The 26,793-nt window shown below is 36.2% G+C and overlaps 1 protein-coding gene across 1 annotated transcript in view; it reads left to right on the top strand.

Moving 5' to 3' along the window:
* Positions 1 to 26,690, top strand: part of BRWD1 (bromodomain and WD repeat domain containing 1) — a 120,102-nt gene extending 93,412 nt beyond the window's left edge. Inside the window, exons 37-42 of the mRNA XM_081569894.1 lie at positions 3,447 to 3,613; positions 7,695 to 7,921; positions 9,336 to 9,503; positions 11,239 to 12,132; positions 13,072 to 13,995; positions 23,472 to 26,690. Coding sequence (XP_081426020.1) covers positions 3,447 to 3,613; positions 7,695 to 7,921; positions 9,336 to 9,503; positions 11,239 to 12,132; positions 13,072 to 13,995; positions 23,472 to 23,863 — 2,772 coding nt within the window. The 3' untranslated portion in view covers positions 23,864 to 26,690. The remainder of the gene's footprint in view (positions 1 to 3,446; positions 3,614 to 7,694; positions 7,922 to 9,335; positions 9,504 to 11,238; positions 12,133 to 13,071; positions 13,996 to 23,471) is intronic.
* The last annotated feature ends 103 nt before the right edge of the window (positions 26,691 to 26,793 follow it).

Below are 26,793 nucleotides of genomic sequence, written 5' to 3'. Positions count from 1 at the left end.
ATATTCCATGTGCTTTCCCCAATTTTTTATTTGAATTTTGTTTTTTTGTTGTTGTAAGAATTTTATTTTTTGTTGTAAGAATTTTAAAATATATATTGGATATATTATCAGATAAGTGTTTTCCAGTTACTTTCTCTCATTCTGTAGGTTGTCTTTTTACTTGTTGATAATGTCCTTTGATGCACAGAAGTTTTTAATTTTGATAAAATTAAAATTATTAATTAGTCAACTTTTTTTTCCCCTTTGGTTTCTGTGCTTTTGGTTTCATATTAAGAACCCATTGCTGCTTAGGGTCACACAGCCTGTAAGTATGTGACACTCTTATGGAGCAGTTTGAAAAATAAGTGCCATTTGACTCATTAATTCCAATTTTAATTATTTTTTTATAGACAGAATTAACTGTGGAAAAGAATACTTGCACAATACATGTATATTGAGTTATTTATAGAGGCAAAAAAAAATCCATTGCCAAGTTGAGCATCATAAAGATCGACCCTCATGTGTTCTTATACTTTAGTTCTTATATTTAAACTGTTGATCCATTTTGAGTTACTTTTTGTGTATGGAGTGAGACAGGGGTCCAGTTTATTCTGTGTGTAGAAATCTGGGTATTACAGCACAATCTGTTGAAGAGACCGTTCTTTCCCTATTAAATGGCCTAGTACCCTTTTTGAAAATCAGTTTGCTAGATAGGTAGATTGGTTTGTATCTGAGCTCAGTTCTGCTCATTGGTTTGTACATGTGAACCTCTGTCTGTCTCTTATCTCTGTCTGTCTTGTGTATCAGTACTGTAATGTTTTGCTTACTGTACCTTTAGAAGTATGTTTTGGAACAAAGGAAATTTTGGTCCTCTTACTTTGATCTCTTTCAGGATCATTTTGGCAATTCAGGGGTGCAATTCATTATTAATGTGAGGATTGATTTTTTCCATTTCTGTTTTAAAAAAGTTGATTTTTTGATAGGGATTGCATTCAATGTGTAGATAGATGGCTTTGGACTGTATTGGTGTCTTGACACTACTAAGTCTTTCTGTCTCTTAACGCCAGATACCTTTCCATTTATTTAGGTCTAATTTCTTCCAGCAAGGTTTTGTAATTTTCAGTGGAGAGTCTTCCCACTCCTTGGTGAAATGTATTCCCAGATATTTTATTGTTTTAGATGCTATTTGAAATGCAGTTGCTTTCTTAACTTCCTTTTATGCTTGTTCATTGTTGGTGGCAGATTCTTGTGTGTTGTTCTCATATCTTGTAATTTTGTTGGATTAATTTATTAGCACTGATAGCTTTCTTGTAGAATCTTGGATTGTTTCTATACATAGGATCACTTCATCTGCAAATAGATATAGTTTTACTTCTACCTTTCCAACCTGAGTTATTTTTATTTCTTTTCTAATTGCTCTGGTAAAATTTAAAGTACAGTGTTGAGTAGCAGTGCTGAAAGCAGGTATCCTTGTACATTCCTGACCAGTCTTTTACCATTTACCATTGCTCATAGTGATAACTGGGGGTTTTTGAGACATGTCCATATTCATGTCAAACTGGTAATTTTAGCACTTGTTTTGTTAGATTATTTTATTTTATATTAAAAATGTATTACTGAATTTTTCACACATGAAAAATTGATACTCAAGATTCTCAGAGGTTTTAAACTTAATACGATTGAGGAACAAAATCACTTTTAAAATTGGTGACTTATGCTAGAGTTCAGGTTTGAAGGAAAAGAATAAATTGAATATATATACAAAATACTAGAAATAACTGTTAAAGATCATTTCAAAGAGAAGAGAAGAGGGATTACAGATTTCACATATACTCATCATGTATGTGTGTATATAGGTGTGTGTATGTGTGTGTACGTGTGTGTATAGATTTCCTCCTGTATTTGAAGGTAGAACATTGCTACGAAATCTTTAAGGTGAAATGGTGTGAGGTGAAGAACCAGTTACCTTAGGCCACATCTTAATGACAGATGCACAGAATACACCAAGGTAAAACTCAGATGCTCACAGACACAGTTCAGAACTGTGGCGACCTGCCTAAACAAAATGAATCACAAACAAATAGATGCACACCAAGACACAGCGTAATTGAAATGGTAAAAGTCAAGCATAGAGAGAGAATTTTAAAGACAGCAGGAGAGAGAGAAAGAATCATAAGTGAGGGATCTCCCATAAAGGGGTATCAGCTGATCTCCCTGCCAAAACTTTGCTGACTAGAAGGCTGTTGAAAGGGAAAATTTGTCAAAGCCCATAGAATATTCAGCACCAAGAATGAACCCTAATGTTGTCAGTAGACTATGGGTGATGATGTGTCAGTGCAAGGTCAGCAACCACAATAAATGTATCTCTCTGGTTTGGGATATCACTTTAAAAACTAAAATCACAACTGTGGTGGCACATTGCTGAGATGGTGAGAGTAGTTGCTGGGGAAGAAGCTTGGTGGCGCTGCCCTTGATGTTGGCAGTTCACTCTGCCTCTGTAATGGCTTGTTGCAAACAGATGCTGAACTCTCTTTTCACCTTTTTTCATAAAAGGGAAAATCTTTGGATTTCTTTCAGTTAGTGAAAATAGGTACTAATAAAGTAGGTCTTTTATAAAAATGAAGTGGCAGAAAGTAAACCTTTCTTAAAAGTGGGGGATACCTGTATATGTGTGTGTATATATATAAATATGAGAAAGTCACATATTTTACATAGTTTTTAAAGGTTCTCCAGTGTTAGTCTCTTCACCTTCCTCCACCATGCACCAGAGTGATTGATATTTAACTTTGGAATATTAGATTTTTACATTTTAGTTTCAGGAATGATTGTAGATGAATGCATAGTACTTCCTGTAAATACATAACTGTGCCAAAAGTTATTTATAGTAGCATTGCTGTCCTTTTAAAAATTTGATGTTTTTAATTATGAAAGTTGTTATAACACAGTCTTTCTTATATAATTAAGGTTATAGGGCATAATGTCTTTTTCTGGATACAAGCCATCTCTTTTTCTAACAATAATTTAGATCTTAAGTGGCATAAGAGGCATTCAGATTTCAAGTGGAGACTGGTGTGGAAGTGCTTTTGTCCCAAGGAGACACTGCCCTTTTGCTGCCTAAATAGCAACCTTAAAACCAATCAACTTCCTATATAACTTTAGGAGAAGGAGGCATTTTGGAGGTTTGTACATGTAGATGTGGGAAAAATCAACTGAGAACCACTGACATACAGATCTAAACAAAGATTCTAGAGGGTTGATTGATTTAAAATTACTTTCTTTTTATCAGAGAGGTGTGTATTTGATACTTTAGTGTCCTTGAAGGGAAGGGGTGGGAAATAGATAAAATAAGGACCAGCCATTATCTAGAACAGTGATATAATAGATTACAAGTACCTCAATGATTATTACAAATTTATTTGTAAAAATTAAGATTTTATAGTTCTAGTTTTGCTTTCATGTCCTTGCAGATTTACAGTATGACATTGAGATTGTCTGCCTTATTTGAAGAAAAAATGAAGAAAATTTCCTCTGATTTTAAAATTGGTCAAAAATTCAATGAAAAACTTCGAAGAAGCCAGAGGTTTAAGAGACGACAAAATTGTAACCGTGTCAATCAGGCTAACAGAAATATCAGGTGAATTGGTTATTGTAGTCTCTGTATGCAGTTTTTAAATCAGGTTGTGATACTTGATTTTTATTATGCTAGAAATGCTTAATCATATTAGAGAACAGAAAAGAATAGTCATTTTTTATAGGTTGAAAGCATTCTCTGCATATAGAGCTTTTGTGTTGATTTTTGATTTACATACATTTGTAAGCATTTAATGAAACATCAATTAAGTCTTATTAAGGATTATTCAAAATATCTTTCACATAAGAATTTTTTTTAATGCAGAGAGTAAAATGATTACTAGGTATGGCTATTGAGCATTTGATTGTGTAAGGGAAAATGCCAGTTTGATATAATGTATATGTTTTCAATGGAGATTACTTGTAGAGAAGAAATATAAAATGGAGGATTTACTCTTTTTATAGTAAATTATTCTGTCATTTATGACTACAGCTTGCAGTAGTATCAAATTTATAGATATTTTAAAGTGTTGAAATGTGGAAATTGAGTTTTTCAGTGTTTAGTTGTTTTCATGTACATTCTGAATGTGCACTGTACCCTTGATGGATTTCCTCATGGTTGTTTTTGGGATTATATCATGCATCTCAATTGAAAACAGTCTACTAAGGTTAATACTACTTCATTCTCACAGATCTAAGAATTTTGTTCCAGTTTAGCTCTTTTCCTCTTCTTATTTGTGCCCTTAACTCTCATACAGTTTATACTTTTATATGTTGTTTTATGCAGTTGTCTTTTAAATCAGTTAAGAAAAGAAGAAACAAGTTATTTATACTGTTACGTTGGGTTGGTCAAGAGATGCATTCAGGATTTTCTGTAACATCTTAATGGATAAACCAGAACAAACTTTTTGGTCAACCCAATATATTTACCTATGTAATTATCTTTCCCAGTGGTCATTTATTTCTTTTTGTGAATTTGAGTTACCTTCTGGTTTTATTTCTTTTCAACCTAAAATCCTTTAATATTTCTTAAAAAAATTACTTATTTATGTTTCTTTATTTGGCTGTGCTAGTTTGGGTTCTAATTGAGGCAGGTGGGATCTAGTTCTCTGATCAGGGATCAAACTGGGGCCCCCTACACTGGGAGCATGGAGTCTTAGCCACTGGACCAGCAGGGGGTTCCCTGTTTTATTTTTTCAGCTGTGCTGTGTCTTCACTGTTGCATGTGGGCTTCCTCTAGTTGCAGCAAGGGGTGGCTACTTTCTTGTGGTGCACGGGCTTCTCACAGCTCACGGGCTGTGTGAGGTGCATGGCCTCTGACAGCCGTGGCTCTTGTGCAGCATAGGCCCTCAGGCATGTGGGTGTCAGGAGTTGCAGTGTGTGGGCAGCATATGGGCTCAGTAGATGTGGTACATGGACTTAGTTGCTCTAAGGCATGTTGGGATCTTCCTTGGACTAGGGATTGAACCCATGTCCCCTGCATTGGCAGGCAGATTCTTAACCACCAGACCACCAGGGAAGTCTGTGAAGTCCTTTACTATTTCTTGTAAGGCAGACATGCTAGCAGTGAATTCCCTTAATCTTTGTCTGGGAATGTCTTAATTTCACTTTTATCTTTTAAGACTAGTTTTGCTATGTATAGAATTCTCAGTTGGCAGTGTTTCTCTTTTAGCAGTTTGACTATGTCATCTTACTGCCTGCTGACCTCCAGTGTTTCTGATGAGAAGTCAGCTATTAATCTTATTGCGGTTCCTTCCATTGTACACAGGCAGTTTTTCTCTTGCTGCTTTCAAGATTTTTTTTTGTCTTCATCTTGCAGCTGACTGTAGGTGTGGATTTGAATGTATCCTTCTTGAAATTTGTGCAACTTTGTGGATGTGTACTGTTTTCATCAGATTTGGGTGATTTTCAGCCATTATGTTTTCAAATATTTTTGTTCTGCTCCTTTTGTCTGCTGTGAAAGTGCAAGTTGCTCAGTCATGTCCGACTTTTGGCAACCCTTTGGACTATACAGTCCATCCAAGCCAGAATACTGGAGTGGGTAGCCTTTCCCTTCTCCAGGGAATCTTCCCAACCCAAGGATCAAACCCAGGTCTCCTGCATTGCAGGCGGATTCTTTACCAACTGAACCACAAGGGAAGCCCTTTGGGGCTCCCATTATACATATGTTGATGTGTTTAATGGTCTCCCAATGGTTTCTGAGGCTTCCTTCATTTTTTATTCATAAAGGATAGGATACAAAGGGAACGTGTTCATTTCTTGAGCTACTACACCTTGTCTACTATTAAAAATCAAGTTTATGATAGGTATAAGCATGTAATTATTTCTTCTTATATTACTCTCTAGTTGATATTGTTGTTGTTTAGTCACTTGGTCATGTCTGACTCTTTGCAATCCCATGGATTTTAGCCTGCCAGGCTCTTCTGTCCCTGGGATTTCCCAGGCAGAAATACTGGAGTGGGTTGCCATTTCCTTTTCCAGGGGATCTTTCCGACCCAGGAATCTAACCCATGCATCCTGCATTGGTAGGCAGATTCTTTACCACTGAGCCTCTGGGGAAGCCCATGGTTGATATTAATGGAAGTTAAATTTTTGACATAATAAACTTGAGTTTTCTTTTTGTATCCTTTTTTTTTAATAAAGGAAGGAAATCAAGATGTTACATTTTGCAGCCATCTGTCCTTCTCCCATTTGTAACTGACAGATTGCATTTAACACATGGAAACTGGAAAACTGCTTGCCTTTGAAAATGGTCTATTTACATTTTTGATTATGATAAAGTTACTGCTTAAAAGAATTACTGTTTTTTTTTTCCCCAAAAAATTGAAGTATAGTTGAGTGTGGTTATCTTTAAGCTCAGATGCCTTAGCTGCTCCTAAAAGTAAAAGCACCTTTATCTTTTTGTTTTAAGGGAAAACAAAACCAAATCCTTTTGTTTTCAAGGAATATCTTTAAAAAACATGAATATTAGTCAGATCTGTAATTTAAATTCAGATTGTCTTAAACTTCCATCTTTTTTTCACCATAATACATGGCTCAGGAATCAAACATGGTGAATTGGCACTTAGATGTAAACATATTGGTCTCAGAAAAAAACTAGCTTGATCTGTTATTTGCCTCTCTGTTCTTTCTGTTCAGGTTTTGTTGATTTCTCCTGATGTTATACTATCTTTGTGTGTGTGTGAGTCGCTCAGTCGTCTCCAACTCTTTGTGACCCCATGGACTGTAGCCTGCCAGGTTTCTCTGTCCATGGAATTCTCCAGGCAAGAGTACTGGAGTGGACTGCCATCCCTTTATCCAGAGGAACTTCCCAACCCAGGGATCAAACCCTGGTCTCCTGCAATGCAGGCAGATAGATTCTTTACTGTTTGAGCTACAAGGAAGTCTATAGTGTCTTTAGGAATATATAAAAATGAGCCTAGAGGGAATATTGTCATATTGAGAATCTCATTCTTTTTTTTAAAAATTTATTTATTTATCTATTTTTTACTTTACAATATTGTATTAGTTTTGCCATACATTGACATGAATCTGCCATGGGTGTACATGTGTTCCCCTTCCAGAACCCCCCTCCCACCTCCCTCCCCATCCCATCCCTCTGGGTCATCCCAGTGCACCAGCCCCGAGCACCCTGTATCTTGCACCGCACCTGGACTGGCGAGAATCTCATTCTTAATATAGGGAATTCCCTGGTGCCCAAGTGGTTAGGACTCCAGGCTTTCACTGCCATGGTCTGGGTTGAATCACTAGTCAGGACACTGAGATCCCACAGGCAGTGATGTGGCCAAAAATAATAAATCAATAAAAAATCACAAATTTCAGTACACATCAACTTTAAAAAAATTTATAATATGAATGAATGCCTGTATTACATAAATGTTGGCTCTTAGCATTTAACCCAAAGAATCTAAGATAGTCAGTATGATTTTCTATAATACTGTTACTTAGATTATCTGTTTATTACTCAAATTTGGAATAAAACAATGTCAAATTTAAAGTAAAAGAATAGTAACCCAAGATAGAGTAAGATGTTAATAATGAATATTTGAGTGTCTTGATCATAAAGTTATTCTTTAATAATACACTGTTATTTAGACATCTTCTGTTTTGCTCAATGTTGTTTTATTTTTCCTGTCTTTGACCAGAAATACCAAGCAGAAGCGTTTAAAATCTCAGACAAAAGTAATTTCTGAGTTCGTAGGTTCTCCTATCCAGCCTACCGCAAGTAGGGCAGCTTATTCCGCAAGCCGGAAGACAACTGCTAGTGTCTCTTCAGTTGTTACTTCTGGTGACTCTTCAGATTCAGCAGCATCATCTGAAAGAATGAGAAGAAATAGACCTGTCACTCTGCCAAGTGGTTCTACATTATCTGGTGAGAAATAGAATGTTGTGTGTTCACCTGTTAAGCACTCAAGTTTATAACACTGCTAATTACTATGGATTTTGAGGAAAGAATAAAGAAGTAAGATATGGTCTTGATATTCAAGGAACGTAAAATTTAACAAAAGAGACATAAGTAACACATGGAATAATTAATTATATTTGATAGATACTGTTCTTTGCAAATGGTGCGGCCACATTTTAAGCAAATTTGAATCCTTCAGGTTTTAAATAATGTGATATAAATATCATACTTCGTGTGCAAAATTTGACATGTAAAAATTTCTTTAAATCATGTAAGTTTAAGGCTTGATGACCTAGAAAATAAAAAATACTGTTTATTTTACCATTTGGTGGTATAACTGTAGCTGACACAGACTGTGAACATCTTGTGAATGAGGTTGTGTTGTGTACATACTTGAGTTTGTTCTGAGTGATTTTGGTGACTTGTCATGATAGTATAGTGATTACTGTTGTGATTTAAAACAGATAGGATCAGACAGGTAGAATGCAGCCTCAATTTAGAGACTGGCAAGCCTTACAGAGAAGTTTGGATTACTTAATAGGGTCCCTTGTTTTGAGGGAATCACATGACGAATTCTGTCTCAGGAGGATGAATCAGTTTGATAGTGATACATGGGGAAGGAGAAGAATCTGGAAACACAGTCAGCATGATGGGACTTGGAATGCAGGAGTTGGTACATACACATTCCTCTATCAGCCACTTCTTCTTTGACATAGAATTGGGTTGTATTATGGAGCACGATTTTGTCCTTCAACAATATGTTCCCACTCATTTTGATGGAATATTTGTTTTGTGATAGACATGCCTGGATGAAGGAACAGGAAATTTGGTTTCCTATCTTACTCATCTCTCACCTTTTCTACCTGTGTGTGTGTGTGTGTGTGTGTGTGTGTGTGTGTGTGTGTCACAGGTTGAAATGCTCTTTCTTGAACTTGGAAGCATGTGTGGTACAAAGATGCTGTTGGGAACATCTGCTAGAGAGAGACCTGAAAGCCTGCTAAAATGTTGGACTTGAAGTGACTGTCTTTTCTATAGGAAATACTTGTTTCATAACGAAGCAGGAAGAAGCCCCACTATCGTGGGGCTCATTAAAATTTTAATGAAAGCTTTTTTATAAAATATCAGTATATAAACTCTTATTTTCTGAATCTAAATCAGTATTAATATGTTACTTTCAGAAATAAGAGAACAAACTTGATTTCAAATGCTGATTATGTACCTTTTAGTATTATTAGCTATTCTTTGAAACAGTTTTTAAAAATATACTCACTTCTAAGTATTTTAAGAATCTGCCTTTAGTCTGTTGTTAACAAAATAACTGCTTACAGTGTAAAGATAGGAGACTCTATGTAATGAACTGTTGATGCTTCATTTTTCTTAGAAAGTGAAATGGAAGATTCTTTAGGTACCTCTTCATCATCTTCAGCTTCAAATAGTTCTGAGGAAAGCAAGGAGAGTCCAAGAGCTCGAGACTCCTCCTGCCGTAGTGGGCTAGCCAGGAGCAGCAACCTCAGGGTGACCAGGACCAGAGCTGCACAGAGAAAAACTGGTGAGAAGAGGCTCCAATGTACTGGGAGAAATGTGTGTCAAGAGAACCCAAAAGCTAAATAAATAGTGAATGCTTTATTCACCTGACGCATCTGCACATGATTACATGTCCTTTATGCTTTTTTTCCCTTGATATAAAATTGACATAAAATATATTAATTTCAGGTGTACAGTGTCATTGACTTGACATTTGTGTACTTGACAGAATGATTACCACAGTATGTTTAGTTACCGTGTGTCACCATGCATAGTCAGAAAATTTTCTTTTTCCTTGTGGTGAAGACTTTTTAAGATATACTCTTAGCAACTTTCAAATATGCAGTGCCATATTAACTCTGCTTGCCATGTTGTACATTGTGCCTCCATGATTTATTTATTTTATAACTGAAAGTTTGTATCTTTAGACTCCATTCACCCATTTTACCCATTCCCTATCCTCCCTCCCCCTGGCATGCCAGGGGAAGATTTTTGTAGATTCCACATATAAGTATAGATTCCACTTAAACATAGGGTATTTGTTTTTCTCTGTCTGACTTATTTCACTTTGCATAGTGCCCTCAAGGTCTGTCCATGTTGTCACAAATGGCAAGAATCCATTCTTTTTTATGGCTGAATAGTATTCCTGTTTGTGTAGATGTGTATTTGTTATCTTCTTTATCCATTCATCCATCAGTGAACACTTCGGTTGTTTCCATATCTTGGCTGTTATAAATAATGCTGCAGTGAGAATGGGGGTTGCATGTATCTTTTCAAATTCATGTATTTGTTTTCTTTGGGTAAATAGCCGGAGTTGGAATTGTTGGATTATATAATTTTTTGAGGACCAACCATACTGTTTTCTACAGTGGCTACACCAATTTTCCCAACAACAGTGCACAAGGGTTTTCTTTTCCTTTAAATCCTCACCGACACTTGTTATTTCTTGTCTTTCTGATAATAGCTGTTCTAACAAATGTGAAGTGGTACCTCATTCTGGTTTTGACTTGCATTTTCCTGATGATCAGTGATGTTGAGTGTCTTTTCATGTGCCTGTTGGCCATCTTTATGTCTTCTTTGTAAAAATGCCTATTCAGATTCTCTGCCCATTTTTAAATTGATTTTTGTGTGTGTGTGGGGGGGGTGTTGACTTGAATGAGTTCTCTGTATATTCTGGATATTAACCCCTGATCAGATACATTGTTTTGCAAATATTTTCTCCTTTTTAGTGGGTTGCCGTTTCATTTTGTTGATGATTTCCTTTACTGTGCTGAAGCTGTTTAGTTTGATGTAGTCCTGCTTGTTTATTTTTGTCTTCATGGCTTTTGCTTTTAGAGTCAGATCTAAAAAATCATTGCTAAGACCAATGTCAAGGATCTTTCTGCCTATATTTTCTTCTAGTTTTGTGGCTTCAGGTCTTATATTCTTTAATCCACTTTGAGTTAATTTTGTGTATGGTATAAGATAGTAGTCTTAAGTTTCATTCTTTTGCATGTGACTGTCTAGTTTCCCAACACTATTTATTGACAAGATTGTCCTTTTCCATGTTGGCTCCTTTGTCATAAATCAATTGACCATCTGTGCTTGGGTTGTTTCTGGATTCTCTCTTCTGTTCTACCCTTTAAACTTTATAAATTTAGAAAGGTGTAGTGTGTTCTGGCATTAAAAGAATAAGGAACATTAGTACTAAAATAATGAAGTCATTTAAAAATATTGGAATAAGGAAGGCCTTTCTAATCTAACTGTTACTTTATTTTTAGGTCCAGTTTCTTTAGAAAATGGATGTGGCAGAAAAGCCACTAGAAAGAGAGTCTATTTAAGTGACTCAGATAACAATTCTTTGGCGACTGGTGAAAGTGTAAAAGCGAGAGCTGGAAATAACCGGAAAGTGCTGCGAAAGTGTGCTGCTGTGGCTGCCAATAAAATCAAGTTAATGAGTGACGTAGAGGAGAATTCTACCTCTGAAAGTGTCTGTTCTGGCCGTAAGCTGCCCCACCGCAATGCTTCTGCTGTAGCTAGAAAAAAATTATTACATAATTCTGAGGATGACCAGAGCTTGAAGTCAGAACTTGAAGAAGAGGAGCTAAAAGATCAACTATCACCATTGTCCAACTCTCTTGCTGCCCAGAATACTGAAAATGGAGATTCAGAGTCAGAAAGTGATCTACGGGTAGCCCGGAAAAATTGGCATGCTAATGGTTATAAGTCCCAAATTCCAGCAACTTCTAAAACAAAATTCCTTAAAATAGCGTCTTCTGAGGAAGACTCTAAAAGTCATGATTCAGATAATGGACATAACAGAACTGCTGGCCCATCAACATCTTTGCCAAAACTTAAGGCAGAAAGCATCTCAGAGGAAGAGGAGAAAGCAAATTCTGAAACAAGAAAATATGGCAGTAGGAAATACAGCACAGCTCGCAAGAATGCTCCTTTCCTTAAAAAAGCAAAGATCTTCAGTGAATCAGAGGACTCTGAGTCTGACAAAGAAGATGAACAAGACAGATGCCATAAGATGGAAATGAACCTGAGTTCAGGGAATGTGAAGTGTGAACCTGTTGCTGGATCCCAGTGTTTTTCAGATCGTGTATCTGAAACTGATTTGGATTCAGATGATGACAAGAAAGCAAAAGAAAAACCAAATAGTTTTATAAAAGGTAATTCAAAACATTTAACCTTGGTTCACGGCTGTCTTTTTTTTTTTTTTATAGCATATTGGTTTTTTTCCCCCATGAAATTTTACTTCGCCACCTGCTTTCTTTCCAACCCATGCATTCTCCATTCATCTTTTCTCTCTGTGTGTACTGTTACTGGTTGTTGAGTACATTTAGTTTTGCTCATGTAACAGGCAGCCTTGACCATAGCTATTTTTAATAGAGATTTCACTTCTTATATTGATAACGGGGATATTGTATCGGCTGTGGGTTCAAGAAAAGCAGAGGCCAGCATTTATAAGCTGTTGGTGATAATAGTTTGAGAAGAGGAAAGGATGATTGAAAGGAATGTGGTAGGTAGTAATAATAATAGCAGCTCACAGAACAGTTCCCAAGCTATTTGTCATCAGGATTTTTTTCTAAATGCTTTACATTTATTTATGAACCAGTTTAGTCTTCATATCTTTTATGAGATAAGTACTGTTATTATTATGTCCATTTTAAATCGCTGAATTGAGATTGTCCTGGTAAATGGAGAAAAATACTAGATCAGGAGCCATGTAAAGCTAAGATTAAACGTAGTGTGTGATGGAACTTGTTAAGTTTCAGGGAGGCTGAGAGTGGTTAGTTTGCATACGTTAGTGCAGTGGTGAAGAGACTTTAGTTTGTATTCAGGTAAATAAAATGTTGTAATGTTGAGTGTCTTGTGTATATAGATAGAAAGGCATGGGGTGTTACTGATGGGCATATGTTACACTTGTAACTGAGGTGCTGAGTCTGAAAAAGTCACTGTTTGAAAGTAGTAAAAGCCGAACCCATTCACTGCCATCCTCCTTTGAAGTTAGAAGGAATCCCAGACTTACGTTGTTTAAAACGTTGAACGTTTAATTCCTTTAGACTTACTCTTCTAGTAAAGATTAAAAGAGTATGCTTGATTTTTAGATTCTGCATCACAAAATCATGGACAGAGCAGGAAAGCTGCCAGGAAAAGGGTCTGTTCCAGTGACTCAGACAGCAATTCGAAGGTGGTTAAGAAAGCATCCAGAGCCAGACCAGGCCTTCTGAGAGTGCCTCGGAGGTGTGCCACCACTGCTGCCAGTCGGATCAAGCTGATGAGTGACGCGGAAGATGGCCGTGTAGACCACGTGTGCACTGGGAGCAAGAATGCGAGGAAAAAGCCCCTCCATGTTGCATGTGCCACAGCTCAGAAGATAGATAGCGATTCTGAGGGGGGTGTAAACTGTGACGTCCCAAATGAACAGAGTGGCTGGGAAGGACAGCCACCTGCAGCCGACTCAGAAGGTAGTACAAAAAGTATCAGTCAGTCTTTAAATGAAGACTCAGACTCTGAAGGTGTGTTGAATTCAGGACACAAGAACAGGCGTACCAGGAGTCACAAAACCAGTGTTGCACCTTCTAAAACAAAGAATGCCTTGATTGGGTCTTTGGAGGAGGATTCAAAAAGCCATATTCCAAGGGGTGAGATAGGTAGAAAATGTTCTTCTGAGTCAACTTTGGTGCACAAAGCTACTGCAGAGAATAACTTTGAAGAGGAACTGAACTATGGGCTACGTAGGTGGAACGGCAGGAGGCTCCGGACCTATGGGAAGGCTCCTTTCAGTAAGACAAAAGTGGTGCGGGATTCGCAGGAAGCTGCCGAGACAGAAGTAAAAAGGAAGAGACTGCAAACTGAATTGGAAAATGTGAAAGCTTCTGAAACAACAGGGAGTTCAAAGTGTGGACCAGACACTAGCCCCAAATCTGACTCAGATTTGGGATCTGCCACTGAATCAGATGCTGACTGTACAGATGATTCAAAAACCAAAAAGAGGAAAACGAAAGGAAAAGCAAAAGTAGTTAGAAAAGGTAAAACTTTTACAGCTAACGTATCTAAAACCATGAGACGACCAAGACAGAGCAAACGTCCTAGGTTAAATGTGGATGATAATGACTGGGAGGATGTGGACTATGCAAAATCTAAAAGAGTTCTTCGACGTTCAAAAATAAAGACGAGAAATCAGGGTAGAAGGACCGTGAGATACCATGATGGGGATGATGACAGGAGCTTAGAAAATGTGTTAGATTTTGATGATTGCACCTTATGACCTTGAGGGAAAACCAGTTCACTTTAAAGAGGGAATGGACTGGAATTTATAGTGAAAGCTGGCTGTTGAAATTATTTTTTGTCCTACAATTCAGGGAATATATTTATATTTTTCTATGAAAAGTTATGAATGTGACTAAATCATGACTGTTATTTTTATTTGCACTTGCTTGCCTTTGTAGCAGCATTCAGCACAGGTGCCAAAATATGCTTCATTTTGGGGGCAGATCTAATCTACTTTTGACAGTATTTAACTACACATAGCAAGAGTTTGCAATATGTTAAACACTAGACATTCTGGTTATCAGAACCAATAAGCATTACTTTTATGGTAGCAAGTGTCATACAGTTATTTTCAGAATTCGTCAAGAGGTGGTAGTTTCTAATTCCAGTCCTATTGTAGTATAAATTTCACATGACCTTTGTTTACAGATTCTTCGTAAATATTATGTTCATACTGACATAACAGTTGGGGAGGGGGCGGTAACCACAATTAGTAGGCAAGGTACCTGCCACTCTTTTTCTTTCCCTGGCTACTTGAGTAGATTGCATTTTACCAGATTTGATCATTTTCATTGAAATGGTTTCCAATTTTTCTTTCCAAGTCCTGTTGGGTCTTCTTTTTCTCTTTATTTTTAAGGAAAATATCATCCACTTTATTTTATAAACTTGAATTCATAAAGTGCTGGTAAATTATTATTTTTTTAATGTTTGATTGTATATTTTAAACCTCTAAGGCCAGACCATAGCTAGCATTTTCTTTTAAATTGTGCACTAACAAAATATTATATAATTTGTCTTTCCAAGATCTCCTGTTTTCCATTTACGGAATTTAACCAAAATCTTGGTCTTCCACATAGTCTTACTCTGTGAAATAGAGTTTGTGTGCCTTAGATTTAGATAAAGTGTGTTCTTTAATAGAGTGTACAGGGCTAAAAGAGTATTTAAATTATATGTAGTTTTCCCCCATCTCTTAAATTGTAGAGTTGAGTATTGATAAAGAGTGCAATTGCAAATCTCATTTATATAGGAAAATAGTTAGTTGTCATTCTCCATCTCTTTTAGTCTACTGCTGCCATGTGCAATCCCAAGCATTCTTTGCTGGTGCAACTAAGTATCTTTATTAGTGACCTCTAGTATAAATCTAAGAAACTTGTGGGAAAATAATTTTGAAGTCACTTAAAGCGTGACTTTTGCCACATCATCAAATACCATAGTAAACTTATTTTCGAGCCAAATATTTTTACTTGATAGGCTGTGCTACTCCAGACAGTGTAGGTGGCCATTCCTAGCCTGTTTGTGCCTGAAGATGGACTTGACTCTAGTGGTTTACATATTTTGTAGCTAAAGGGTGTGTTACAGTACCCCCACCCTTTGTTATTTATTGGCCCTAACTGTGTTTGGTTTCAGACAAAATTAACCCTTCTCCTGTGTATCCTTAAGGTGGCAGACATGGAAAAGCATCAGACTGACATCAGTGTTAGAAAGTTCTCAAGTGTTGGTATTTCTTAGTTCTCTATTCCAGTTGACATGGTAGAAGGTTCTTTCTGTTTTTACTCTGGTGTAAGGGGAAGGATATTCTTAGACGTTACCAAGTGAGATAGGTGGTCTGCCTGCCTCTCCTTTGGATTTTGAGAGAGCTATCACCACTTCAAAACTATGATGCTTTTCTTCTCAAAGTTCGTGTTAACTGTATTGTTGACAGATTGAGTCAGGATAATTGTCCTTGACTAGTGACCTGAAAAAAATTAATGGAATGCTCTTTACTTCCTTAATTTTGAGAATTGGTGATAGATGTCATATCTATTAATTTATTTTAACTCTTCTTAAACTTCTCTGTTTTATATCTATTCTCAGGGTTATAACTCCATGTTTACCATCATCTGCAAAAAGGTACCAAAAAAATCCATAAACAAATATGGAATATATTCATAAATACATCAGTTCTTTTGGTAAAATGATACTTTAACCATTTAGGCTTCATCAGTAGAACTGTTCAGAACTTTTGGACTGAATTGATTGGCTGGTCAACCAGTTCCTAATTTTTCATTTTGTCCAAGATGATTAGACCCTTGTGTGTAGAAGCAGTATTTTGGTTTCATCTCGAAAAAAAAAAGACCCAACAACAAGTAAGAATTGGCCTGGTGACTTTGAAAACATGGTTGACAATGGTAGCTTCTCAAGTTCTGAAGTAAAACTAAGGGATTATGGAGAGAATCATTTTTATGGATTTTTTTGGTCACGGTGCTATTCCTAAGGTTAACTTTGAATATGTGACACACACTTCTAAGTACCCTTAAGGAAAATTAATAAATAATTAATAGTTCAAAATGTTTACATTGAGCACTAGAACATGTTTGACTTTTTCTTCTATTTCTCTTTATGCAAAATGAGCAGGGATTTAATGCACAGATGTACTTTAATAAGTTTGGGATCAGTTTGTATTTTTCCTGTGAAAAAAGACAAAAGGTTACAAGTGGAATGTGAACTGATCCAGAAGTAAGTGCTAGAGCTTTCCATTGCACTTGAAGTAACTGAATGATGTATATGAAGAAGAAAAGACTACTGTGGTTGTGTATGTCCAAAGTCCTATGATTTTATTCATTTATGGTTTAAAAAAAGGTTTTAAGTTATTTAGATGGAGTTTTGATTCCTTTTAAAGACTAATTTTACCAAGCATATTAAGACAAAAAGATTTCAAACATAAAAATAGGTGAAGTTTAAAAAGCTTCCCCCGACCCATTTCCTCCTTATTTAAAAAGGGTATATTGACAATGTATAGTAACTTCTGAATAAAAGGAGAAGTTTATCCCATTTTCAGATAATTCCTAGGGTAATCATTCTCCCTTGGCCCCCCTTTTTTTTAATTTTAGGGGATTAGATCCTTTGTCAGTTTAGTAATCCTCAAAAGAATGACAAAGCATTTATTTACTCACAACTTCTGTTACAACATAAAAGTTTCTTCCAAGAATAGTTAAAAGAGTTGTACCTAAAAAGGAAATTAGTTTAAGAAATGAGGTGAAAAACTTAATATTTTAGGTAAATGGAAAAAGGAGACATAAACCAATAAACTTACCACCTGAAGGTACTACTGTCCAAAAATAAGAATAAAATACATCACTAAATCCTTCACACTCCATTGGCTGATGATGTCTTAAGTAAAATTCTTATCTGGAGTAACGTTGGGTCCACACTATGTTCCCTTGTCCCTCTTCTAGCCTTTTTTCTTTAGAATAATCAGAACACAGAATTTATTAAGTTCATTGTATGGTATTAAGATCTGAAATGGAAGGACTTTATTAATCTCTTTTGTCAGTACAAATTTAATGTGTTACCTGGAAAAAAAAAAGGTTTTGTATATCAGATTGCAAGAACGTTGTTCAAAGGTACATACAGTATTTTTCGTTTTCCTTTCTACTCAATTGTATTTGTTTTTTGAGTAATATTTAAATGGCTAGAAAAGGTCTTTTTGCCTTGCCTTTTTATAGCTGAAATGCCATCTCCATTCTTCTCATTGGTATTAAGTCAGTATACTTACTTGATCAGGTATCTTGTAGTTGTCACCAAATCCTTTAGTTCATACATTGTATGGAAATTACAGTTCAGTTATTCTAGTATGATGGAGTGTAACTAAGCACCTTCATTGTAGAAGAACTTTTTGTCTGTTAATTATTTAAGTTATATCTCTCAACTTCTGCTGTGGGTATCAGGGAATAATAAAGCAGAAACCCTAAGAAAATTGCAACCTAACAGAATAAGACTGTCTCTTATTCTAGTATTTGGGAACATACAGATCAGACCAAATATATTTGTCAAAGCTAGGGAGAAAATGGAGCATTGTGGAAAAATCTAGTCCAACTATAGATAGTAAATACTACTTATGGTAGTATTATCAAATTGTGAATTTAATGGAAAGGATCGAAATGTAAAAAGTATAATGATGAGGGCTGTGTTCTCTTTTCTCACAGTTTAAGGAAAATCTTATAACTTTTTAAAAATTATAGATGTTGCCTCAGGATACATGGGAATTCTCAACTTTAAGAGAAATTTTTACCAATCACTCATAAGCCAAACTGGTTTCTAATACATTGCTAAATTTGGTTAAAAAAAAATATCAAGGCTCTTACTTGGTGTCTGTTCAAGGATTGCATGTGTGGATTTGACGGAGGGAGGAGGGTGGGGGGCGCTCAGCGTTGGTGTCCTGCAGACTGCAGGCTCTGTCTTTGGCAGCATGTAAGTAACTGCAGACTGTTTGTCAAGACTGATGGTTTCACTGAATTGAGTTATCAGTGCTACAGCATATTGTCTGGTCATACTTTAGTTTTTTTAAGTTAATTTTAAGGTAAGTTTTATCATTTATTAAAATCTTCGGTGGAAATTCAGACTGTAAAGAGAAAGATGCATTCTGACAATTGAAATGAGATGGCACAGACTATGTGGACTGCAGCAGCCAGCCTACCCTTGGTTCCACGAGGAAAATTATTTACAAATTGTTAACCTTTCTCTATTAGTGATTACATGTTAAAGAAATCTTTAATTTTTAATAGGCTAAAGTTTATTTTCTAAGTTTTGACTCATACTTAGTTCTAGGACTGTATGGATATATTTGGTTCGCCTGTAACATTCTAACCATTTAACTGGAGCTTGTCAAAAAGGCAAATCTTTAGTTTTCTACCTCCATATGAGATCTGTACTTTTAACTTTTCAAATTAGCTCATTACCACATCAGAATCTGCATTGTTAACTAGGAACCAGTTTTTTATTCAACTAACTGAAGTAGTAAAATATAATACATTTAATAGTCATTATAATTACAAGTAAAGGCTTTTTTTTTTAAAACTACTACAAGCCTTCTAGCTGGTTGATTCTGTGACGTCTGCACCATCCAGTTCCCCCTGCAGCCCTTTCACCTCTGGATTTAAGCAGCTCTCCACCCTGTGTCCATCTGTGATCTCTTCTCCTGCAGGCAGAATGCAGGACTCCCACGTTTGGTGTGAGTCAGAGCCTGGAGGGAGTCACACGTGCTTGAAAGGGGTCTGCCTTCCAGCTGTCGGTGGCCCCATTGCTTTTCATTTGTAAACTAATAAAGCAGATTGAAAAACCCAGTATTCTGATATCATCTTATCCTGCCTGCATTAGTCTGAAATGATCCATCTCCTAACAAATTTGTTAAGCAGATTAGGATCCCCGAATTCATACTTCATAGTTTGTTTTAAATTAGATTTTCAGAAAAAGTTGCAATATCCATCACAAATCTTGTGAGAATCATTAAAAATGATTGTTTCAATTAATTGTTTCTGGAGATAAAGTTATTCGGAGCTAGATTAGCTGTAGATGCAAAACACATCAAGGTTCTGTGTACCCATCATTGAGTGAATTGAAGACTTAAGGCCATTTATTTAACCACAGAAGTGACCAAACTACTGGAGAACAACCCTAGGTTACAGAATTATTTAAGTCTGTTGACCTGACACTGCCATACTAGTCATTGACTTCTCAGTGTTACCAGCTCCCTTGAGAAGAATGTTAAACCCTGCGAGTTACAGAAAACCCTCTTTTACAGCCCATCTCTAATGAGACTTTCAGGTTATGGGATATCTGGAGACTTACACTGTGGGGAATATCAGTAAATGCTATTTGCTTACAGAGTTTTGGTCATTGCCTATCAGTGAAGGTCAGATGATGAAGAAAAGAAAGGCTATATCTCAAAGTCTGCTTGGAGAGAGGTTATGATTTGCAACCAAAATGTTTTCCCTTTATAGGAGTTTGATTTACCCACAATCATAGTGACCAATAGTTGTCTGTACTTAAAGTATATGAAATAGGCCAGTATATTATTTTTACTTTGACTCAGACATTTTCTTACATTTTTCCATTCTCAAATTTGTTTCTAATTCTCTCAGTTTAAATGCTGATGAGAATACAATTGTTTATGCTTCTATAGCAATGATGTGAACTTTACTTCATATTTAGGAATACAGTTTTGTATTATGAAGTATCATAATTGGAATATGAATAATCCTTCAGAAACTAGAGATTGTTGCTTTGAATCCTAGAATGTCTACATCCAGATTTCTATTCGCTACGGACTACATTGGAATACATAGTGATCTGTGAGTTATATTTTAAAGTGGTCCTCTCAGTAAACTATGACAGAGCCCTACTAAAGATGTAAATTGTCAGTCTACTAATCAAGTTTTTATTATACCCAAATAAGTCATTTAATGAAAAGCAATGCCTCAAGCAGTGACCATTCCAACACCCATGGCTGACCCAAGACCACCTGGGATAGTAGGACTTGTGGGGTTGTGCTGGTTAGTATTAAATGGCATTCTCATAAATGATCATTAGAGCAGGATCCTCCAAAAATTTTAAGCTTATACCCTAACATATATATTGAACTTCTAATCCTGAATTAGTCTGTATATATATTTCTAAAAACTAGTTTTCTCAGAATAAAGCACTTGATAATTTACCAAGTTCTCAGTGTAAAATTGACACTGACTTACATGTATTACAGTTTTAAAAATTCCCCACACTGTCACTCTGTGTTCCTCAGATTGTTTTTATCTTGACATTCCCATTTTATGGTTTAACCCTTTAGAGATTCAGCTTAATCAAGTTGGAGATACCTTATACAATATAACTTAATCCTGTATCCTCTCCCCTCTAATAGTTCATATTCCCTTAAAGCATTTTAAAAAGACTAGTTACAGTTTCTTCTGTAGAATCTTTTGCCTTATTTTGGATTACAGATGTCTTAAGAGTTGGTACTTACTAGGTTTCTAAGGTGTCACTGTAAGTACTTTCATCACAACACTGGAAAGGAATTAGTTGCTGCAACTTCAATCATTTTGTCTCAGAAATTTTTAGTGTAGTAGGATTTTATATATATACAGACCCACTGGAAATGTTGAGAATGAACCACTTCTATATTTTTAGTATTTTTCCAACATGCAAATGGATGCAGTTTGCTGACTGATAATAGCATATCCTCATCTTACCGTAAAGGACAAATTTCACCTTAATTTTACCATGTATTTTTTAGAACTATTCATCTGTTGTTGCATACTTATATTCTAGCATTTGCTTAACACTGATTTAATGTGCTGAAGATTCACTCTGAATCTAGGATTGATTTGCACAGTAGTTTATAATTTAAAAATACCAAAGAAAACATTTTTTGAAATGGTAATAACACCACTTTAAGCCTCTCCTCCGTTCACTCCCCAACTTCCAGAGCCCAACCAAGGCAAGGTTGGGGGGGCCGCATGGGGGGCCCTGCTGAGCAGCTCAGCCCGCTAAAATGCCATTTTTGCAATGCCTTGTGACTTACACTGAGCAAAACATGTCTTTAGAAATGGAATTTTCACTGGAAAAACAAGTGAATCATGTAATTTTGGTAAAAAGGACTGAAGCATTTGTGGGGAATTGCTTTTACCAAAGTAGTTCCTAGCCAACAAGGGGAGAACTTTCATGGGTCTTGGAGAAAACACAAGCACATCTTTGAAATGCGTGTCATAGATTTAAAGTAAACTCTGAAGTTAATTTTAAGGTTTTAAGACTTTGCTCATCACCCTCTCTGTTGTTAACGAACTTGTCAATCCACAGAAGCCATTTTCACCTGTACTCATTTGCCCTTGATCACAGGTAAATGTCTCCCTTCACAAAAGGAAAAGCGAAGAAGGCTGGTAGTTGGTAGTTTCACTGCTACAGAGTAACTGTGCTGACGGCTGGGAAAACCCTTATTTTCTATCCTTAGCAGTGAAAAGGAAGTGAGTCCCAGATGATGTGTGGTTATTTCAGTGGCTGCAGACTGTCCTTAGCAAATGCTGAGTGTCTGGAAACCTGAGTCAGCGTCCTAACACGCTCACCCCCAGCAAGACTTGTGCCTCTTGAAGACAGTCAGTCTTAGTTTGGCTCTTAATGGCATCAAGACTAGATTGCCAACAGATAAGGCCTGACATTCAGGGGCTAATGAACTTAAGGTGTATTTTTATCAAGACATACTAGTGCCCAAGAACAGTGCTAGTTAAGTTTGTATTTGAAATCTGAAAATCTGGCTTTCAGATGTTGGCAAAAATGAAAAGGATTTGAGCCCATCTAAGTAAGCACCACATGGCAGCTCTGCACGACCCCACTGTGCTCCATCGAAACTGCCTCAGCTAGCTCAGGCCGAGTGAAGGACTAGCCTCTGCAGAGTGCTTTCTGTCCTACCTTTTTGCTGCTGGATCCTGTCCCAATTTCTGGTTCTCAGCTACAGTAACACTTCCGTGAAAGAATTTCTCCTTGCCCCTTAGGAGGTTCGGTTTCTAGAACAAGTTCTGACAGCGACCTGCGCTACTTCCTTAGTTCCTTACAGCGATTATGCTTTTGTGTGTAGAGTTCGTTTCTTTTAGAAGCTTCAGCCTGATCCTCTCTGTGCCCCACATACACACCAGCTCAGAAACTATCTGAATAGCAGTGAAACTAGGATTTAATCATTTCAGTTATATAAAATCCTGAAATTGAAAAAGATGAATCTAGGATTAAAGTCACATTTCAGTTGTATAAAACCAATATACAGTTCTTTTTTATCTACTAGTGACCCATGTAATTTTTTTTTTTTTTTGACTAAAGTAAATACCAGTGTTGGAACTAAAACCTTGAGGATCTTGAAGTAGGGCTGATACTGTGTCGTCATAGTCATGATGGCATTTCCTTCTTGTTTAGGTTCTAGGGAAATTATTTCAGAAATCCTATTGAATATTTTAAAGTAATTCAACATATAGAGTATTAGAAATGACACCAAAAATTTTAAACCTACAAAGTTCTACTGTAAAAATTAACATTTTTAAAAAGTGCTTTTTAGTGAGTGGCTTTATGACAGGAGCCTGACAGGCTATAGTCCATGGGGTCGCAAAGTCACACACAACTGAGCAACTTGACTTCACTTTATGACCCTGAGGGTACTTAACCCTATTCTTACAAGTCTGCTGCTTTAAGGGACAGTTATCATTAGAGATAGTGAAGTGTGCAAGGGGCTGTAACTTCTGTCCAAGACTTAAATTTGTAGACAAGGAAGTGGAAGGTTATATCAACATCGAAAACGTGTAGTGTCATTGATGATCATTGGTTTTTCATTTAGCAATGGTGAGTAGTTGTAACACTGTTGAGGAATGTATTGCTGAGGAATGTAAGTAGTAGTAAAATCTTGTGGTACAAGATTTTTGCATTTACATGAACTTTCATTTTTCAGAATCTGTTCCTAGAGACAGAGAACCCAATACAAAAATGAGAACATGTGTGCATAATCAGAAGGATGCAGTGCCAAAGCCTAGTGAGACTCTGAAAGCAAAAATGGTACCTGAGAAAGTTCCCCGCAGATGTGCTACTGTTGCTGCAAATAAAATAAAGATAATGAGTAATCTAAAGGAAACCATTTCAGGACCAGAAAATGTGTGGATTAGGAAGAGCAGCAGAAAACTGCCCCATCGAAATGCTTCTGCTGCGGCTAAGAAAAAATTACTCAATGTTTATAAAGAGGATGATACAACCATAAATTCTGAAAGTGAAAAGGAGCTAGAAGATATTAATAGAAAAATGCCCCTTTTAAGGCGGTTCAGATCCTGGAAAGAAAAAGCACAGTAGTGACTATGAAAATGTAGAAGTGGAATTGAAAACCAGGGGCCACAAGTAAACTGGCAGTTGCATTCCGCTCCTAGCTCTAACGTTGTTAACCCCTTGTTGGCACCTTCTGAGGGATTTTCTAAAAGCCATAACCCAGTGGGGCAAAGTGGGAGGAGGGCTTCCTCCTAGTCAGCCCTTGTACAGATGCACATGACGAGAGAATTCTGAGGAGGAAATAGATTGTGGAGCCTGTAGTTGGAGAGGTGGAAAGAAAAGACAAATGGCCCTGTCATGAGATTATTCCTTTTCTGAAAGGAAGGGCCTTGAAGAAATCTCTTGATTCTTTAGAGGAAGAAAATAATGGGAAGTGTACAGGGTCGGTAGCAAAAACTTCAAGGACTGAAAACATTTCAAAATCTCAACCTGATGCTGATTTTCAGGGTTCTATGTTGAAGAGTATTAACATTTCAGAACACCATGACTGTGGTGTCATTACTTAAATAAGGGAAAAAATAGGCACATTTCAAGAGGGAGTGCCACTGAGCCTATTTGACATTTGAGTGAAGCAAATACTAAGATCCACGCCCTATAATTCACAACCCCCAAAGTCATAAACTAGAAGGGCCTGGGGATTCCATGACGGGAATGTTGATAAATGAGTTCTGAAGTAGTGGTGGAAATAGAAAAAGTCCATTAATGTTCTTATTTTGTTTATAATACTGCAATTCATACAGAATGATGACCACTTGATATGACGAATTCAGGGAATATATATTTTTATATGAAAGCTATGAATGTGACTATCAACAACTTTTTCTCATTTTTACTTTCATGTAGCAGCATTTATAGAAATGCCAAAAATGTGCCTCACTATGAGGCAGGTCTTAGTCTTAATGAGTTAGAAAATATAAAGATCATTCATATTTTTAGATGATACTGTCACGTCTTATGTTTCTTTATAGCACCTTAACAACTTTATGAATATTTTGAGCAAATTTATTAGAGTCTCATCACAACAGACTTTAAAGGCAGCATGTCTGGGCTGTATCAATCCCTCATTAAGATTAGAAAATCTGGTCTTGATACTATAAAGAATTGATTTGCAATGAGGTTTGTTAGTAGGTATTTGTTGAAATTAAAATCAGATTAAATGAACGCACTGTCAAATCTTTTTAACATAGTAACATGCTATTGGAAAAATGAACTGTTACAAGCAAGTTGTTTTCCCATTTAAAAGTATCTGTGAATATTAATATATGATTTGCATGTGTAAATCTAAACAAGTAAAATACAGCAATCAAGGGTTTCTGTTCCTTTTTCATTAAAAGACAATGTAATGCATTTTTTTTGTTACACAGGTCAACTTAAGTGTCTTATTGAGAAATTTACTTGTGGTTGCATGTCTGCTTTAAAAAAAGGCTTTTTGTTGTCACTTTCTTTTTCTTAGCATATGCCAGAGTCTGTATTCTTTGCTCTGTTTGTAGTATATTTTCATCTGAAATACTGATACCAGTAACTTGTTAATAGTACAGGTGAGAAAGGGAAGAATTCCTAATAAACTGCAAATATTTTTAGGTGCATGGGGTTTGATTTTTGATCTTTAATGAAATGTTTAAACCTATTTCCAGTCCCATATTTGCACTTAATTTCATAGAAATTTCTTATTGGGATATGCTATGTCCTCAACAAATGCCATAAAATGAAAATGTTAAAAATCTCAGTTAAGAGTATTTTATGCAGTTTTTTGACCGTTTTAGTGTCGTGAAGATTTCATTTTGAAATTATAATTTTCTGTGGTGGGGTTAATTTCTGTTAGCACTTGAGATTGTACCATCAGCCTTTCATAATGGAATCCCTTTTCTGGTTGAGGATTTGATTTGAACATATACTTGCCTTTTTTTAAGTGCTTGGCCTAAATTTATTGTAACTGCATGAAATAAGCATTTGTTTAAAATTTAATATTACTGTAAAAATCTCTCTGAAATGTATGCAGAATTTTAATCATGACTAAATGTACTATCATTACCCTATTTATGATTTTTCATCAGCTTTCCACAAGTGATTTCCTCATAATGTAATTGAAATCAAATTGAAGATCTTACTGGTAAAAGTTATGTTATTTTATTCAACAAAAGGACTAAGACAGAGTGGTGCCCAAACTGTAGCCCAGGAGTGTTAATGCAATCTTAAAATATTACACTGGTAATCTTGTCTATTCTAGCTTGCTAACTATACCCAGAGTTTCCTAAGCGCGAGCTAGATAGCTAGTCTTATTGTTTATACTTTAATGTTCATATTTTGCTTCAAAACCCAATATATTATTTTGCAGTAATGTGTAAAATTGCTAAATAACTGATTTTATGGAAATGCTTTTGTTGACAGTTTCTCCACATCTAAAAGCAAGATGTTTCTAGCAACAGATTTGCGATTTTTTCTAATCTCAAGAGGCTCCCCTGACCCCATATTAGTACTTAACTTTGTGACTATTTATTGATAGGGTTCCAGAATGTAAGCAAATACCCTCTAGTTTCAGCACAACCGAATGTAGGTAAATGGATTTTTTTTTCCGTTGCAATATTGTATATTTTCACTTAAGCTATGGTATAGTGTCACTTTTCTCTCCTGCATGGATTAGTGCTCTGTTAAATAATGAAAGAAGAGAACCAATTCAAAAATAATTACATACGTTTCTTATTAATGAAAGGCTATTTAAAACGAAATTTTGTACCAGAGATGGCCAAGTTTTAAAAAAGAAGCAACTATTTTTGCATTCTCATGAAATCTTTCAGATCATCAGCTTTTGAAATGTGAATTCCTATTGCCAGAGTAAAGGCTCATTTTTACAACACCGCGAAGCACTGTATTTTTTCCTGCCCGTCCATCCGCTCTCTGTCCACTGTCCCGAGGACGCGCCGGGCCGGGCAGGCACCTACCTGGGGCGGTCGCGGTTT

This window comes from Giraffa tippelskirchi, chromosome 2 (assembly GCF_054371585.1).
Source record: "Giraffa tippelskirchi isolate mGirTip1 chromosome 2, T2T-mGirTip1v1.2.pri, whole genome shotgun sequence".
Classification (NCBI taxonomy): Eukaryota; Metazoa; Chordata; class Mammalia; order Artiodactyla; family Giraffidae; genus Giraffa; species Giraffa tippelskirchi.
This window is presented reverse-complemented; position numbering and strand designations above follow the sequence as displayed.